This window comes from Dipteris shenzhenensis, chromosome 14 (genome assembly GCF_047967505.1).
Source record: "Dipteris shenzhenensis isolate YYH24624 ecotype China chromosome 14, Dip_SZ_1.0, whole genome shotgun sequence".
Lineage (NCBI taxonomy): Eukaryota > Viridiplantae > Streptophyta > Polypodiopsida > Gleicheniales > Dipteridaceae > Dipteris > Dipteris shenzhenensis.
Genome location: NC_141609.1, coordinates 4,589,175 through 4,606,745, shown reverse-complemented (window position 1 = coordinate 4,606,745; position 17,571 = coordinate 4,589,175). Strand labels below are relative to the sequence as shown.

Sequence of the window (17,571 nt, the reverse complement as noted above, 5' to 3'; positions counted from 1 at the left end):
AATTGTACATGCTTTTTAAACAACTACACACTAACAAAAACCATCCCCATGTGAACAACGGCTAGGATAAACAATGGGCATCTTACGTGAGTTGTCCATTCGTACAAAGTTTCCCCCATCTACTAATATAGCGTAGAATATTGAAGTAAAAGTAAAAAAATATAGCATAAAACATAGCATCTATTGCTATTTCAAGGGCTCTCTTGACTTTTGAGAAGAATAGAGATGAATAGAGCACAAACAGAGAGACTTCAAGCAACACACGGTCCAAAAAATACATCAATAAATGTAAAGATCAATATTGGGCAAGAAATGTGTATTGAATCTTGACGAAAATCAATTCAACTGTGCAAGGAATGACTATTGGATTGGATCGTATTCTCTTAGTAGGAATGCAAGTTCATATTAGCACTTGCATAGTAGTCTACCACTCCCAATTTACTGCCGGGAGTGGTTCCCAAGTAACACGGCTTCAAAGCCAATCTTGGAAGATTCCCATGCTTTCATCTGAGGAAATAGAACTCAAGCAACATATCGGAACACATAGTAGAACTCAACTAACAGTAGTTTGATTCGTTTCCCCAAGCAACATCCAAAGACAACATAGGAATATGGAATGCACGGTGAAATTGGATGCTATATCCTCAAGAAACATGGGAGATTCAACGGAAAACAAACTACATGGCTGCACAAATGCAAGCCCAATGCCCATTTCACCGCATTGATCATGCTCTACAAATCTGCTGCTTACTTATTCAAGACTGAGCTGCATCGAATGCCACTAAAGACCCAATTCAATGATCTTTCCCAACGTGAAGTAGTACCTTAGACCTCGCATGCTCTTGAGTCATAGGGCTTGATGCTCTATCTCAGCTTTTGTAGAAGTTCATGATGGTCGCTATTGGGAGGCATCCAATGGGTGAAAGGTACGTGATATGTGACTGAATTTTTGGAGACCGAGCTTGTGAAGTGTGATCAAATCATCTTACCCACGTTTAGAGTAACAGGATGCAGAATGTCCAAGAAGCAGAGCTTCAAATTGCCATGAAAATTTCTTATGGCTGTGAGACGAATGGATCTAACATAACAAAACGTCTAAGTTTGAATTGAGTAGCATACTGACCAAAACGTGCTTGCATCATGGGAGACCCCTCTAGTGGAAGCGGAGCCTTGTGAAGAAGGTAAGGCAAGCCATCATCACCCAAAGCTTCTTACAGGACGACGACAGAAGCAAGTTCTTTCGAAGTGATGTGGGTTAGAAATTTGTTGCTTGAAAGAACCGCAATTCCTCAGGTTGCAAACTTTAGAGTTCTTATGACATTAGTTACTTGCATTCCCCTGTTCTGCTCGCCATCTCCTCCATCTTTCCTGCCATGTTATTCTACCCATTCAGCTCGCAGTCGTCCATCTCAGAGCTTCCCAATTCTCCATCGCTCTATCAACAACATCCCGCCTTCTCACCTTCTACTCTTCCACTGGAGGTGATGATTCGAAGTTGTTCTAACTCATTTGACACTGCTTGATCAACGCTCAGAACCTAGCTGGAATTCCCTGCCACATCGTTCAATCTCATCTGAAGCTGAGGCTCTTGGAAGCATTTCTACTTTCATGAAGGGAGAATCGCTCGTATCGGATGGCCAAGCCCTGCAAATTAAGAGAAAAGAAGGCAAAGATTCAAGAAAATATGGAAACAAAAGGAAAAGAAGAGTAAATTTTACATTTGCGCCATGACCGTCGACAAGCTATTGCTTCCTTCTAGCATCGAAGCTCCCGAGCCTTTGCCAGCTCCCGTGAACCTCATCTTGATTATCTCTGAATTGAAGAACTACACCATGTTCCTCAAGTATCTCGAGAACGTTATAGGAGTGGATGCCGGTCTACAGAAACATGGTAGACCTCCTGGCCTCACTGGCTTCTGCCCAGACGATGGCGCATTCAGCTGCCTCTCAGATCTCTCCAACGCTAAGCTCGGTGGCTCTGTTCGAGTACCATGCCAAGGCAGGCTACTCTTTCTGACTGTTGGGATGGGGCATCCTCCCGTCCTCCAGTGGCTTCTATGGGATCCCTATCATTCTCATCCCTATCGACACTAATGGCCTTGCTCCTTCCTGTTCTCTGAGCCACGATTCAGCAAGGCGTTCAAGGGTGTGGTGATAGGCGGATGTAGAGACTTGGGTGGTGGAATCGTTCGAGTTGCAAGGATTGCATCCTGGGAGCAACTTGGCCTCTGGCAGGGAAATGTATGATTACAGCATAAGGCTTTGAACTGTGTGCCATTGTGTAGGTGATACCCAAAAAGTGTGCCATTGTGTAGGTGATACCCAAAAAAGTAGGTGATACTGGCTTTAGTGCATCATTGTGAGGGCGTCATTGTGAGTGACTGTGGGAAGAGGAGGTTGGGGCATCGTTGTGTGCACCCGTGGCAGAAGGCGGCTGGCCAGATTGACCATATGGAAATGTAAGGAGAGTGAGCTCTATGCATGCCACATGGCACAACCTTTGAGCGACACGTAAATCTTAGAAATAAGTGAGTATAGATGGCTTTAATTAGAACTATTTAGATGCTTATGACTGTAGAAGACTTGCATCTTGAACAATTAGATGCTAAGACATCTTTTCTTCATAGGGATCTAGAGAAAAAGATTTATATGCAACAACCACAATGATATGAGATCAAAGGAAAGGAGGAATTGATATGCAAGTTGAAGAAAAGTTTTTATTGGTTAAAGCAAGCTCCAAGGTAGTGGTATCTAAAGTTTGATAGGTTTATGGCAAAACAAGGTTTTAGTAGATGTCATTCAGCAATCTGATGTTAAAAGCTAGTGTGTGAGGTAGATTCCACATTGAGTGGAACTATTCGATGCCTTAAGGGTCCTTCAACTTCATGGCATCTATTTCACATGATCTTAGGTTATCAGTTCATAATACCCTCATACTAAGCCTTCGAGGTGAGCCTTGGTATGTTAGGCAATAAGGCTAGGTTTACGACACCAGAATGAGATTACTTAGTTATGGTGTGATGGGATGTAATCTTCGAGACCAATCATCCGAATTAGATCCTAGTTATCTAGCTTGGTTATAACCCTAGGAAGCTTAGGATAAAATATTTACTCTTAGCCTAAGTGCATAGCAACACATTTTAAAAAGAAATGACTTTTGCTTTTATTTTTCATTTTGTTTTAAATTTGATAAATATGCTAACTCAAATTAGGTAGTGCATAAGGAATAAAGAAGGTAATACTTTTAAAATACAATGTCCTATGGATGATTTATCCCTCACTCGTTTAAAAGTATATGTTTGATTGGTTTTTTAATCCATTCTTTCATGGAGGTCCAGCTCTCATTTGCCTCAATCAACCACCCTCCCTACTCTCCACTAGATTGTAACGCGCTCCCATGCCTCTTCTTGCATCCTAGGCACCTATTCCTCACCACCACCTACTTCCTTATGTTTTAGTTGTCCCTTTCTTGCAAATCAATTTAATCACCTAATATGATGTCTTTGTATTCCTTCTCTACTCACTTGGGCCACTTCTCGTGATTGTCCATTTCTCTACAACCTCCTAGCAACAATTCTACACACCACATTAGCTAAAACATGTAGTTAATTGGTTTAAACATTACGCGGTGGCTCCTTGCAGGGTGTCATCAGTTCAGAGACGGACTGAATCCAGGTTATGATTCATCATCCTATGAGTTCTTGTTGTGATTGACAGGCTGGTGAATATAATATGAAACAAGTATCGAATCTGTAATTGCAATACTCTGGTGCTTAAATAGCGTGGCAAAGCAGTCCACAAAACTGTTTAAAATGCCTACATTCAGTGCAATACATGCATCACAATTTCTGGTGCCTCCACGAGTCCTCACAATTCTAGAGTCAAGTATTGAAGAGGGTGTAAACATGCTGATCAAATGGCTTGCCATTGCCATTGCCGAGCCTATTTTATTAATCCATCTTGATCATAGGCAAAGACAAATGGATGCAAGGAAACATCCTTTCGCAAACATTTATCAAAACTTCTTGCCCTGGAGCAAACCCAATTCTCTTTCAGCCAAAACATTGTCCTCGGGGTTTATTTATTTTAATTATATAGGTCGCTCTGCAACTGCAATAGATTCACACTGTCCTAGCTATATAACATTTCAAGTACAACAATACACAATAAACAACGCTTTCTATAAACCAATGCTATGCTCCACAAACAGACCTCATAACATCCAAGCCTTTAGAGATTCTGAAGTCTCCTGACTAAATGGACTAGCACAGCAAGAACATGCTATGCCTTCTAGCTTGACAACATATTGTGCATCTGCAACCACTTACATCCACAAATCAATGCTAGGATCCAAGTGCCAGCATGTAACAATAGCCAATGCATTGATCTTGACGATTAGTAAAAAGCTAAGGGTCATAAAGCATTCTGAAGTCTGTGTGACATTATACCGCACCCATTGACTCTTTATACAGACATTATACATCTCAGAAATACACATTAATCTAGAAAGGAAAAAGCTCCCTGAAAATCTTATTTTGCTGTTGCTCCAACAGGACAACATAAGCATACTCAGCTTTATTCAAGTTGACTGAGGTGATATCTAACCTCTCGTTTCCCATGAAGAGTTTCCCATGAAGACCTGGATCAATTCTCATGGACCAGGTATGAGATCTGATCCAAAGACTTCACATCTTCTAACGTCTATGTACCAGCCAGAAGCCACAAAGCCTCTATTCCCACGAAATATGTAATGCAGATATGCACGTCTTTAAATAGTACAAAAGCCCACTCAAGTGGTAACAGAGCTCCAATCGGACCATACGAGCCTGACCTAAAAATTTTTCCCATTAGACGGCTACAAAGCAAAGGATGTCACATGCCCTGGCCAGAACCCATTTGAGCTTGACAACCAAACATTATTAATTTACAAGACAGAAAATTAGTTGGCTAAAGATGATGGTCGGAGTGGTGGACGTCCATCCCTTCGTGGTCCTAAAATCCCCCTAAAAGATTCCGAAAACTGTGCTGATTCTACCTGTTCGAGCTTCCTCCCATAAGAACCACGATGTTTACCAATCTCCAAGAGACTATCCTTCTCACGATGCCTATGACCAACTCTTTCCTTGGCGGAATCTCCAACGATGGTACCCTTGTTTGTTAGAATGCTTGGTAACCGAGACAAGTCTCCACTTTGTGAAGCAAATTCAGAAACTGACATAGATTTTGCTGAACGAACTACAGCCCGAGGAGGAGCCATCCGTACATCTTCCCCCGCAAGCTTCTTTCTCCTTGATCCTCCTGTCAGAGGCCCCATGGGACCGGACCGTGATGATGCTATTGAATGCCCAACATGGCGAGAGGCTGGCAAGAAAGAACTATCTTGATTTTCAGCAGATATCTGGCCTTGTCGAGGAGGCTCCATTAGAAACCCCACGGCACCATCTTCATGTGGGGGTGGAAACTTCTCACTCTTGCTTTTAACATTTGACTGTGCAGCAATCCGCCGCCTCTGCAAAAGGTAACCAGCCTTAAAGCTCTCTCTCTCTCTCTCTCTCTCTCTCTCAACAAGATTATGAATATGGATGCACTCCGAATACCACACAAAGCATTGGAAGCCACTAAGACCTATGGGGAATAAAGACTGCTGGTATACCAGAAGACTCACGTAAAATCAGACGTTTAGTAATGCAGAAAATGCAACAGAAGATATGGCACGATCCAGGAACAAAAATGCAATTTTACAAACGGGAAATCAACCCGATGGACAGCTATGTTATGCAGAAGTATCTTGGGGAGGGCATTTTCAATATTTAAAGGCATTTAATCTGCAAACTAAGCACTAGTTCACATGAGCTAGAAGTGGAGAAAGGCAGATGGATGCAGGACAGGATTCCAAGAGAGGAAAGGTTATGCAAAATCTGCCCTGCAGGGGTGATAGAAGATGAGCAGCACGTGCTCTTGAAATGTCAAGCATATGCACACATCAGGCAGAATCGTGGTGAGACAGTAGAAATAATCTAAAGGAACTTTTGGAACAGCCCTGAGCCAGCCCACAAGCTTGGAAGCTATCTAAAAGGAATCTTGGAACACTGCAGCAAAGTTCTCGGACTAGCACACAAGTTAGCTCAGCAAATACTAACAACATAGAAAGATTTGTTTTGCTAGATGTAACTGAGCACTATTTAGTTTACTATTGGTCACCAGTCCCACAGATCCTGTAGGGTCTCAAGAGGACTTTAATACAATCATATCATATCATATCATCTATCATCTCTCTCTCTCTCTCTCTCTCTCTCTCTCCACAGTTAAAGACTTCATTCACTCTGAAGTACAAACAGTCAAGAAGGAGGTAAGTGTGGAAGTTGAGACAAAGGCAAGTAAAACTGATATTCAAGAAGAGATTCAGGAGCATGAAGCCAGAAGTGCAAACTAATTGAAGATTTGTATAGGAGGACTTCCTGAAAACTGGTACAAAGATGAGGACTCTTTTAGCACATTGAATGGAAGGATGATGATGATGATGAGATAGCGACTAATATCAAACACTCCAAGGGACATGCTATCATCACTTTCAAGTCACGTAAACTTTGAACCAAGATTCTTTGCCAATCACATAAGCTGAAAGGAACAAAGGTATGGATAGCTGAGGAGCTAACACGAGCTCAACTGAAGAACAAAGCCACTGAATTAGCCAAGGTTAGAGCGGCGAGAAGGATGGAAAATGGGCAGTATACCGTGAAGGCATGGCAATTATCAAAGAATTCAAATCCAAACCAAAAGACTCTCAGTCTTAAACTGATGTATGGCCAATTATATACTTCATTAGATGTAGCTACTCTAAATAAATAGAGAAGCTTTTGCACTCTATGGGAGCTGCCATGTGCCCTACCTAAACTGATGTATTAGTTGGTTCTCTGCTGTCTTCCGTGGACATTAATAGACCCTCTCTCTCTCTCTCTCTCTCTCTCTCTCTCTCTCACACACACACACACACACTATGCCAAATGGATGTGTCTGCGGAGTCTACTATGAGATCTGAGGACGATATCACTGCCTCTTCAAAGAAGGGGGCATGGCATTGGTCCACTTACACGGTTGATCCATTTCCCGATCAAGTCTGTGTTGGGCTCTATTTGATTGAGATGCGACGACAGAAAGATATACCGATGCGACAGACTAGAGAGCAACAAAGATTGAGGCCACAGGTCACAAAGATCGACAGAGCACAAACACTTGTTACAGATTTCTATGGACCTGAGTCGGTTGCCGGCGAGGCTGAGGGAGAAGGAGCTTGATGAGATGAGAGCATCATGGACTAGCAGTGGGAGTCTCCACCACTATGCTACCAGGCAAGAGACACGCGCTTCACATGCGACACGGACAGGGCCACACACGATCAAGATCCGGTCCATCTCAGCCTTCCTTAGAGGTGACCGCCAGAGACGAGGAGTCACCCTTGATGTAGCCCTTCGGATACAGAGATCGAGGAGACCACGCCCTCCACCGCATCGAGAGACAACTCGACAGACACAGATACAAGAGCTTCTCACATCTCATCAGAGAGCCACTAGGTTACCTAGATATACGGAACCTGGGCATGTACTAGGAGCGTTAGCTCTGAGCACCTGATACTCTCCTGAGATTTTACTACTTCTACTACTTTGTTCACTAGCTTACACTTTAGCTTTCAATTTTCAGCGAGGCCCTTAGTAAGCCCTTTGCTTCAGCCCTAAGGGGCTTGTATGAGTTACCTTTTGGCTTTGCATTTGTCTCATAGGCCTGCGAGGCCTCTCGCAGACGTTAATACATCTTTCTTTCTCACACACACAATTCAGGCTACATCATGAAAGACTTAAAAAGTCCATCGATAGATGGCAAGGGAAAGGCTGAAGTAGCCAAGGAATACATATCCCTGCCTAAATCCATTGTACCGCACACGCACGGGGATGCCATATCATAAAAGACAGACTCAAGCTTGACAAAGATTAGCACTAAAGGGAAAGGAAAAGTAGTCCACACTCTCTTCATGCAATTGCTTATGAAGACTACAGTATTGCATTTTAGTCTCTTCTATACCAGCATTTCTAAGAAAAAATGCTGAGAAAAGACAGTTGATAGGGTAATAATAATATGCAGGGTATTACGCTAAACTGAAAGTATTCAAGCTATAGAAAGTAAGTATGAATTCGAGCTACTTATTCTGCCATTTCCCAAGTATGTATCCTGGGCTACTTAAAAGTAAGCATAAATGTAACTGAAGCACATGTATCTCTCTATGTAGATTAGTTGATCACGTACATGACCCTCATATGAGGAGAAATCATGAGCAGAGGACAGCACATGGCTGTCTAAGACATCTTCAAGCATCCATGGTCACATGGAAAGGAAAGCACCTCGGGGTGCTAACATGGCTTATGGGCCACGTGGAGCTGTACAGAACAGTATGTATGTAGCATCATGATGACCTTCCAATGCAGCAAAATAGCCACATGGACTATCAGCTAATGACATGGCAATAGCCACCGGACAAGCGCTGGCAGAGGGCACAGCATGTCGGTTGATGATCTGGGAGGGTACGCTGACGATGTGGCACATTTGCCACATGGTAGGTCATCTACTGGTCAGTTGTAATCAAGGGCTGGTGGGTCAGCCCTGCCCAATGCATGGGCTATATACAGTGAAGATTGCATCTCCACTCACTGCAAGATGATGCACTCAATACACAAAGTGAGCTGTGGATGTGAGTGAGAGAATCAGAGGGAAAGAATGTAGTGGACCTCCAAAGAGGAAATAGATACAACTGAATAATGAATGCCCAAAGGGCTGAATACAACTGTATAGCTGCTTTGGTGGAGATGATGTCCACAGAACTACCTGAGTCTGCCAGGATAAGGACCTTCTGACCACCGACACGTCCATAAAACTCAAACATATTGGGAAACTGACGAGGCTCCCCCTTCTGCTGAGCTTCAAGCTCCTGGATGATTACTCAGATTGTCCCTGTAGTATGTTGTTCATCAAGCTCCTCAATGACTACTGAGGTTGTTGAAGCTGTTGTTAAACCACTTGACACGGTTCCTGCTGTTAGAAGCTTCTGGTAATGCGGGCAATTTTTCTTATTATGGCCCGGCACATGACAATGGAAGCATCGGTTCTCCTTGGCATAGAGTGCTCATGTCGTTGTATCCAAGTACCGCCATCACCATTGCTATCCTTTGCCATCCAACTCTTCTTCTGCTGCCCATTCCCACCATCACCTGGTGTGGAATCCTGGGACTTCTTACTGTTGACTCACTTGGATCCTTGACCCTTGTGCATGAGCTCAAAATTATGAGCAAGCTCATATGCACACTCATAATCCCGTGGCCTGAAACTTCTGACATACCACTGGATGTCTGTACGCAGCCCATGGAGAAATTTGCTCAGCTTCTGACTGTCCTCCAACTGCAACTGTATATATACCTGAGTGAACTTATTGGCAAAATGATTCACCGTCTCGGTGTCACCCTGGCGTAGCTCGTAGAACTAACTCTGGAGCCTGTCCAGGTACTGCGGTGGCAAGGACCGTGATCGAAGATCTTTGCACTAGCGTTAATCTCACCTACTTGAATTCCCCTGTAAAGAAGCATTGTTGGGGCATGCATATTTTCTTATTTCTCACCATGCGTCATGCATGCATGAGTGTCAAAAAATACGCATTGTGGTGTCTCTATCACATATGCATGTCTTTGATGGGTATGAAAATTTGCATAAGCCTTACTCATATCTGCTTTAAGGCTCGTGCAAAGCATCGTAATTGTGGACAGGAGGCTAATGACATCCAAGTGAGGAAAACGCAGTTCTCAGAAATTGTATATGCAGTGGAGCTTCAGTTTTCAGTCTGGTTGGACTGTGTTTATACTGATCTACATTGCCTCTTCAATCTCTCTCTCATGTGTTACTATTCTTAGTTATAGATTGCTTCCTCGTGAATTCTGTCACATGGTACCAAAGCCAAGTGAGTTCTGTTGAGAGGACGACCTGAAGAGGATGACAGAACAGTCCACGCACAGTTCATGCCTCTCCGCGTATATAAAGGAGCTGATTTCCAGCAGGACAGCTGACCAGGTGAACAATAGGACCCCTTGAGATCCAGTCGGCAGTCCAAGATGAGGATCTGCAGCAAAGAAGGGCAATAAGCCCTAGTTCCAATCAGCCATTTGAAGAGGGAAGATATCTCAAGATGCTGTGTTTTTCGAACAGCAAGTTTCCAGCATTTGTTTCATTGTTTGTCGGAAGCACAAGAGCAGGAATGGCTTCGACCAAGTACCTTCCCATCCCATCTTGATGGACATAACTACCCATGATCAAGATCAGAGTCTCCTCACCTCCTGGAAACTATGGAAGGTGACAGAAGGGTCGCTTCCTAAATCCCAGGGACAAGTGCTACAGCAGTACCTCCAGATCCAGCATTGAGGAACAATTTGCAATAACAACATCACTGTAGCCCTTGGTCTCCTCCTTGGGTTTCTCATTGCCATCCTTGTCGATTGCTTTCTTCCTACACTCCTTCGTGTAGTGCACCATCTTGTTGTAGTAGAAGGACTTGACCCACATCTAAAGCAATGAAGACAATTAAGACAGTGACTAGTCGTGTACATAATAAGTGTTTCCAGGTCTTGTGATACCTGTACATTAACTTGCAACTCCGCATTAGCCTCAGGTGCAGGAACAGCTCTGCTTATACGATCTCTGTTGCTTGTTCGCCTAGGAACATCACCCCGAGCTTTCCCAGCCACGTTCCTTTGTCTACAATACATTCAGCACAGCCATTAATATTGAAATGTCAGATTTCAACAATATCAAGGAATATCTGGCTTCAATTCAAAGTAATTACCTCCTCGCCTCTTCATCGCGCAGCTTTGCATCCAATTCCTTGCTTGGTGGATAATGGGGAAGACTTGAAGGATCACATGCATATGGTTTTGTAGTGAAAAACTGGTGCGTCAAACCAACAGCCCAAAAAGTGAGTCTTCTCTCTGCTAACATATTGGAGAAGATTCTTTGAAAAAAAAAAACATATTGGAGAAGATGCAGTTTGCACTGGGAACTAAGCTAAGCAATCAACTACCATTGTGCTTCACTAAATCGATAGAAAGTAAATCACAACGGAACAACTTGCACTCCACATTTCACACAAATCACGTCTAAATGATCAATATTGCATAAACTTTATAAATAATTTCCCAACAAAAATACTCAACAAATCAGAAAATTACTTCGCTCTTCAAAGCCTCCGATGCAGTTCCTCGATTCAAGGGTTCAATGGCTAGGAGCTTGTCAAGAAGAGCTAAAGAAGAAGCTGGGAAATCTTTGAAGGTCTCTGCAATACAGCGTTTGTAAGGCTGTTGAGGCTTAAATATCGTTGCATGTGGCAGCTTTGACTTCTTCCAGTACTCTTCAGATGGTGAGCCACACAATTTGAAAATTTTATGCAGCTGTTCCACCTGCACAACGGAAGATACAAAATATATTAGATGAGCACTCTCTCATGATATGAATATAGTCAGTTCCGTTTTAAAAAACGTCCCTGCCTTTGTGTAAACAATAAGATATACAACTTTGTGATATAGAACGTCTAGCTGCACTACAAGAGATTAAACAACTCTAATCTGGCAGCAGGACATACCACCCCTTGCTTTACTCATGGATATGGTCTCCATGAGCTGCAACCAGTTTTGATAAGCTGTAAGCCTCCCTAGAAGCTTGTCTACTATCCTGACTCTCCTTCACGTGTCAATAATACAATCTGTGTGTATGCATGTGTGCATGCATCCATGATGGAGGTAAGGATGTATGTAAGTAACTATGTATTTATAGGGCATATGAAGATTCTAATCTATTACATCTCTATCCTTTGTCAGAATCGTAAAGTTGGTTTTCGGACTGCTAATCTTATGCTCCCTGGATGCCTCAATGTTAAAAGTGAACTTGTGGTAATTCTTCTGAAGGTGTCCTCTGCAAAATGCCAAGTTTGTAAGATGTCTGCATTTGTATGCACAATGAGGTGGCCATTAACAGTGTGTAAATGCTGACTTTATCAGGGTGGCAGCTTGCAAAACCATTAGATGGGCCACACTGGAGGTCTCAACCTGCATCACGGTTTAGAAAACTCCCCAAAAATAAGACCAACGATAAGACTTTCATCACCCCAAGCCACTGTAATTTTGCTTTGCCACAACTGTCCAAGCACCCAGCAACCAGGAGTTCATATTGCACAGCTTCTTCTCTCTCCTCAACACACTCCACATGTAAGGGCCATATACGGATGAGCAAGCTTTGTGTCAGTATTATACTTCAGTGAGTCGAAACTATTTTTGTGGAGATGTGAATGCACATAATCCCGTTGCTTAAAAACCAACTACCTCCTACACTCATCCGCATACTTCTTATGCTCGGCTTGAGGATCTTGCATTTTTAGTCAATTGTAGAAGAGCCTCCATCATCTCCAAGTCATCTCGTGTTGGCTCATTTTTCACAGTCAAGTCTACAAGGCATTCCCACTTTCCACTCATACATTACCTCAAATGTGCTCATTTCAATGGAGAGATGCTTGGTGCTGTTGTGGCAAAATTCAGCAAGTGCAAGCCTCAGTCTCAGGATAGTATGCTGTGTTGGGGTGAGGAAAGTATCCACTGCTGTAAATACTTCCTGCCAAATATGACCCATAGACTTTGCATCTATAAAATCCATGATGCTTTAATCTCTATCTATAGAACGTAGCCCCATGCTGAAATCCATAATCTATGTGTGTCCATTTGCCCTCTGGAATGGGTAATGTTTGCAACAAACCAGCTGGTAGTTCCACTTTATTTCGGACATGGCAAACGTTCAGCAGCATGTTCACTAGATCTCTCCATAGACCTTCTCAAAAGGAACTCTGCCTTCTGCTATCATACATATTTGTGACAACTATTTCTTAGAGGAAGGGGAGTACGTCATGTGCATGGATCGTATCTGACGTGTGCTTAGGCGCACAGGACTAGCTTTGATAGCCTGGGGAGGCTAGGGGCTAGGCAGGCAATTCTCAGGTTGGGTTGCAAGGGCAGGCAACAGACAAGTTAGGGTTTCTGCTATTTTTAGCGGCACTGGGCTAGAGCCTATATAAGGGGCCCAGGGGTTCAGTTTTCATTCACACAAGTCAGAGCAGGTCTAGCTCTTCCTTGCTGGTCTGGATCCTGGATCGTGTTGCAGATGCGCACCTACTTTCTAGCATAGCCCAGATTCCCAGCGCAGTCTTGTGGCCCTATGGGGGCCTTCTGGTGGTATGGGACACCAAGAGGTTGTGGACTGGTTGGATGTAGATGTTTGTGCCAGCAGCCCAGCTTGTGGCTCGGGGGGATGCTCGAATTCTACAGGTCCTACCTGTGAGCATCATGGTTGGGTGGTGAGCATGCATGCGCCTCTCTTTGCGGTTCTATGATCAGTTGTTTGTGCTTGTGTGCAGGTCCGGATTCCCAGGAGCGATCGTGCTCATGTCACTCCCTCTCCTTTTCCCGTTCTAGTTCCCCTCTTCATTACACATAATGGAAGGCTGCGGGTGGCCCTGAAGGCTGCTCCAAAGCTGCCCCCTGCAGACCACCTACAAGAGTGTGCCTGGCTGAACCTGTCAGGCTGACTAGGCTTTGGACCAGGCAGACCCTGCTCAAGACCTTAAATGACTGCCCTGGATAAGGCCAGACCCACAATGCTAAATGGCCCGTCCCTATACTAGGGGGCTTACATGTGAGCATGTACATACAGTCTACAGAGACACTGCATCAAGAGGTAATACATGTGACGGTGGTCGAACTCAATTTACTGGCTTCAAACTGGTGCTTTTGCGGTTGTATAGCAGTAAAAATGGGGGATTTCCCAAGGAAAATTCCTCCGAAACACCTGATACCATGTTAATCCAAACTTCCACCATAACGTGAGAGATTGGATCAACCAGTGCGTCAACATTATGCAAGGTAGTCACACAATTTCAGAGACCTCCAACGATCCACAAGCAACTTTGTTTTAACAATGGCTTAACAGCATCTGCATCCATTGAAAATAAAACCAACAAGCCTTGGACAAAAACCAAAAAACATACGTTCAAACACTACATAAGACTGTCGTCCATATAAACATAGTTTCCACAACAAAAAGGCAGTGTGCAAGTAGCAGCACCTCTGTTCTCCCAGGCATGATAGGCTTCCCCGCTAGTAATTCTGCAAGAATACAACCAGTGCTCCAAAGATCAACACCAACTCCATACTCCGTAGCACCAAGTAAAAGCTCAGGAGGCCGATACCAAAGTGTTACAACCCGACTTGTCAAAGGCTGCTTTTGATCAGGGTGAAAGAACGTTGCAAGACCAAAATCAGCAATTTTTAGGAGGCCGGAATTGTCTAACAGAAGGTTGGAGCCTTTGATATCCCGATGCAGCACTCCCCGAGTGTGACAGTGCTCTAATCCAGAAATCAGCTGATGTAAGTAGCACTTCACCTGTAACAATTGGAAACCAGTCATTTGAATGTCCTAGTCCATTTTGTTAAGAACATTCAAACTTCATAACAGCAAACCTCAAATGATGTTGGAATTACTATGCACAAACTTTTCTAATGGATATACAAACCTGTGGTTCCGTGAACATGATACCCGGACAAGCAGCAAGTCCAGCAAGATCATGTTCCATATACTCAAAAACAAGGTAGAGACTGCAGGACATACGTGATGTCACGAGACCCTCCAACTTCACCACATTGGCATGATCTAGGCGACGCAGAACAAGAATCTCTCTTGCCATGAACCTTACACTTTCAGGCTCAAGATTGTCAAAACGAACTTTCTTAAGAGCGACAATTTTCCTGGAGTCCAGATCCCGAGCCTTATATACATTGCTGTATGTGCCTTGTCCAATCTACAAGGGGAGTAGAGAAGATGTTAAGAGCGCCATCGTATAATGTGTATGCTTGGCTTATTCAAAAAATATGGACAATAAGGTTGCTTCTCTAGACTGTTACACTTTTGGCGTTTGGTGGCATCTGGTATATCATTTTAAATACGGTGACTTGTTTCAAGATGTCGTATCTGTATATGCAGCCTTAAGATACGAGGTCAACTCAAAAGCTTGGGAATATTATGCAAAACTTGCTCTCAACAAAAGGTGATGTGTAAAGCATTATAAAGTTTGTTGAGATAAGGTATCGTTTTCATGCTGAACCAAGGGAGACTACCTAGTGGATTTATCCAACCAGAATATGGAAACTTTTAGAGCCAACATGAACTTTCAAAAAGTATCACAGAGCTCTAAGGGTGCTTCTACAACACATTACAGGATAGAGAAATGAGATTCTACGGGAACCATGTTGATCATATTCCAAAAAATGGTATGTTGATCCATCCTATTTGTGTTAACAGCTTTCCAAACAACGATGCAAGCCAAAATTGTCTGTTCCACCCACATTACAGGTGCTTCTACACCACATTACTGGATAGGATATTCCAACACTGGTACGTTGATCCATCCTAGTTGCGTTAACAGCTTTTCAAACAACGATGCAAGCCATAAATGTCTGTTCAGGTACAAAACAATCCGCCCCATGCCCACCGACCGACCTTTTTGAAGGGAGGTAATTCAGCAGCAAGCATCCCAATTATTTCTCCGTGTTCGTCTTGGGTCGATAATTTAGAATAGAACAACAGATGTACTTTAATATAAAGAAGCCTTTTAAATGTTAGTTTGGGATGAGAGTAGAGCAGCACGACTTCACAATTTTCAGTTGAAGCGATACATAATAATCGCAAATGAACTCCGCTTACAGAACACAGGTGCGCATTCTACCTGACATTTAGCAGAACGGTATTTAACGAACATGAGATAGCCTAGGATCACTTCAGGTGTTCACGAAAAGCTTCACAGGTACAGACAGTACTAGGACAGAACTCAATATGAATCTAACGGCGGGTCTGCTTATGCCATATGTTTGGACGTTATTCTTTAAGATCAAACGTTTTTTTTTCATTAACAAAACCCCAGGCCTTTGTGTCAACCACACTCGGCAGCAACACGTATTTAGAAAACACTATTTTCGGAGCCCTTACCTTGTCCAGCTTCTCGAAAGAATCAGCGCGCCTGGGGATCCAACCTTTTATAGCCTCCCCTGCCACAGCGGAAAGCCAAGCAGGCCATCCCGCGGCTACTTGCTCGCCTTCCAGGTGTTTAGGAGGGTTACTGAGCCTAGGATTCTCCACCTGAAATGTCCGCCTTTCGCGTCTTCTTGGAATGACAGGTTCCGCAATTTGCACGGCACCCGAAACTCCATCTTGCTTGCTGTGATGATGTCTTCTCCGCTCTCTTTCGTGCTCGATCAGCCCGTTTGCTACTTGCGTGGCATTTACCTTGGCAGACGCACTCGAGTACCGCGCCGAAGACTGACGAGAAGCCTTATCTTTCGGGCTCGGTACAGTCTCTTCGACAACCGCTTCCTTACTGCATCCACAGCCCATCGCTCACGTGGACGAATTGGTCGTCGACTGGTTCATCGCAGTTCCCTGGGCCTTACGGCAGTCGCGTTCCAAGAAGCAGTTTCTGATTCATGGGTGTTCGTCACCAGGCCAGCGGAAGGATAAGCGAAGTAGAAATCCGATCCGGTGAAAAATTCTGATGGTCTGCAGAATCTAATGTCTCCAATATTTACTCCGAGAGGAGACTCAACACTAGATCGCGCCTGCTAGACGAACACTTTTCGTCCATTCAACCCAGACAGACAAATTCGCCAGACGCCCAAAAACCGAGCGCCCGAAAAATCGCAAAGAAGCAGAGGATACCGTCCTCCACACTTTCCTCCGAATTGCTGTGATGAAGCTCGACGGAAGTTGGGACGAGAAATGCGAAGCAAAAGCTAGCTGGGAGAAGCTCCGGTGCGCAAATCTGAGCTTTTGCTGAGCACTGGGTGGCGGAGGCGTAACAGGGGACTCGGAATTGGTTGTTGAACGATCTCTTCCGCGGGAAGCATGCAGAGAAGGGGAAGTTACGACAGATTTGGGAGGAAAGAAAGCGAATCGGGAGGATTGGGAGGAGCAGGAAGGGAAATTGGTGCGTTGAATGAACAGAAAATTGGCGAGGACGAAGAAGAAGAAGAAGAAGAAGATCATCCTCCCCGCGTACCAAAATTCAACGCTTGCATGAAATGAATGTAATGTAATGGCCATTCCACCCCATACATCATCATCATCATGCCCATCCTCTTCACCATCACCATGCCCATCCCCTCTCTCTCTCTCTCCATTGTTAGCTCCCTTGTTGGGTGACGCTTTTATGTCTCCCCTTTACTTGCATTTATACTTCTTGGCTGTTCCTTTCTTGTTCACACATGCTTTTCTCCATATTTTGCCTCTTGTCCTTCCTCCACACTTTGCACCAAACTGCCTTGCTTATCCTGTATCTTGAGGGCGCATACCCTCTGCTTCACCCCTGGGAAAAAAAAAACCCTGAACTGTCAAGTTTGCAAGGGGAAGACTTCATCCTACTAGCAAGGGCAATCGTGTAACTCCATCGTCAACC

The 17,571-nt window shown here is 43.9% G+C and overlaps 1 protein-coding gene across 1 annotated transcript; it reads right to left on the bottom strand.

Moving 5' to 3' along the window:
- Window positions 1-4,186: 4,186 nt before the first annotated feature.
- Window positions 4,187-17,228, bottom strand: LOC147894092 (putative serine/threonine-protein kinase At1g54610). The gene is made up of 7 exons (XM_087384414.1): window positions 16,110-17,228; window positions 14,641-14,925; window positions 14,193-14,510; window positions 11,258-11,485; window positions 10,876-10,976; window positions 10,667-10,787; window positions 4,187-5,508 (listed from the first exon to the last, which is right to left on the bottom strand). The coding sequence occupies exons 1-7, from the start codon at window positions 16,512-16,514 to the stop codon at window positions 4,939-4,941; spliced, it is 2,028 nt and encodes a 675-aa protein (XP_087240540.1). The 5' UTR covers window positions 16,515-17,228; the 3' UTR covers window positions 4,187-4,938.
- Window positions 17,229-17,571: the final 343 nt, after the last annotated feature.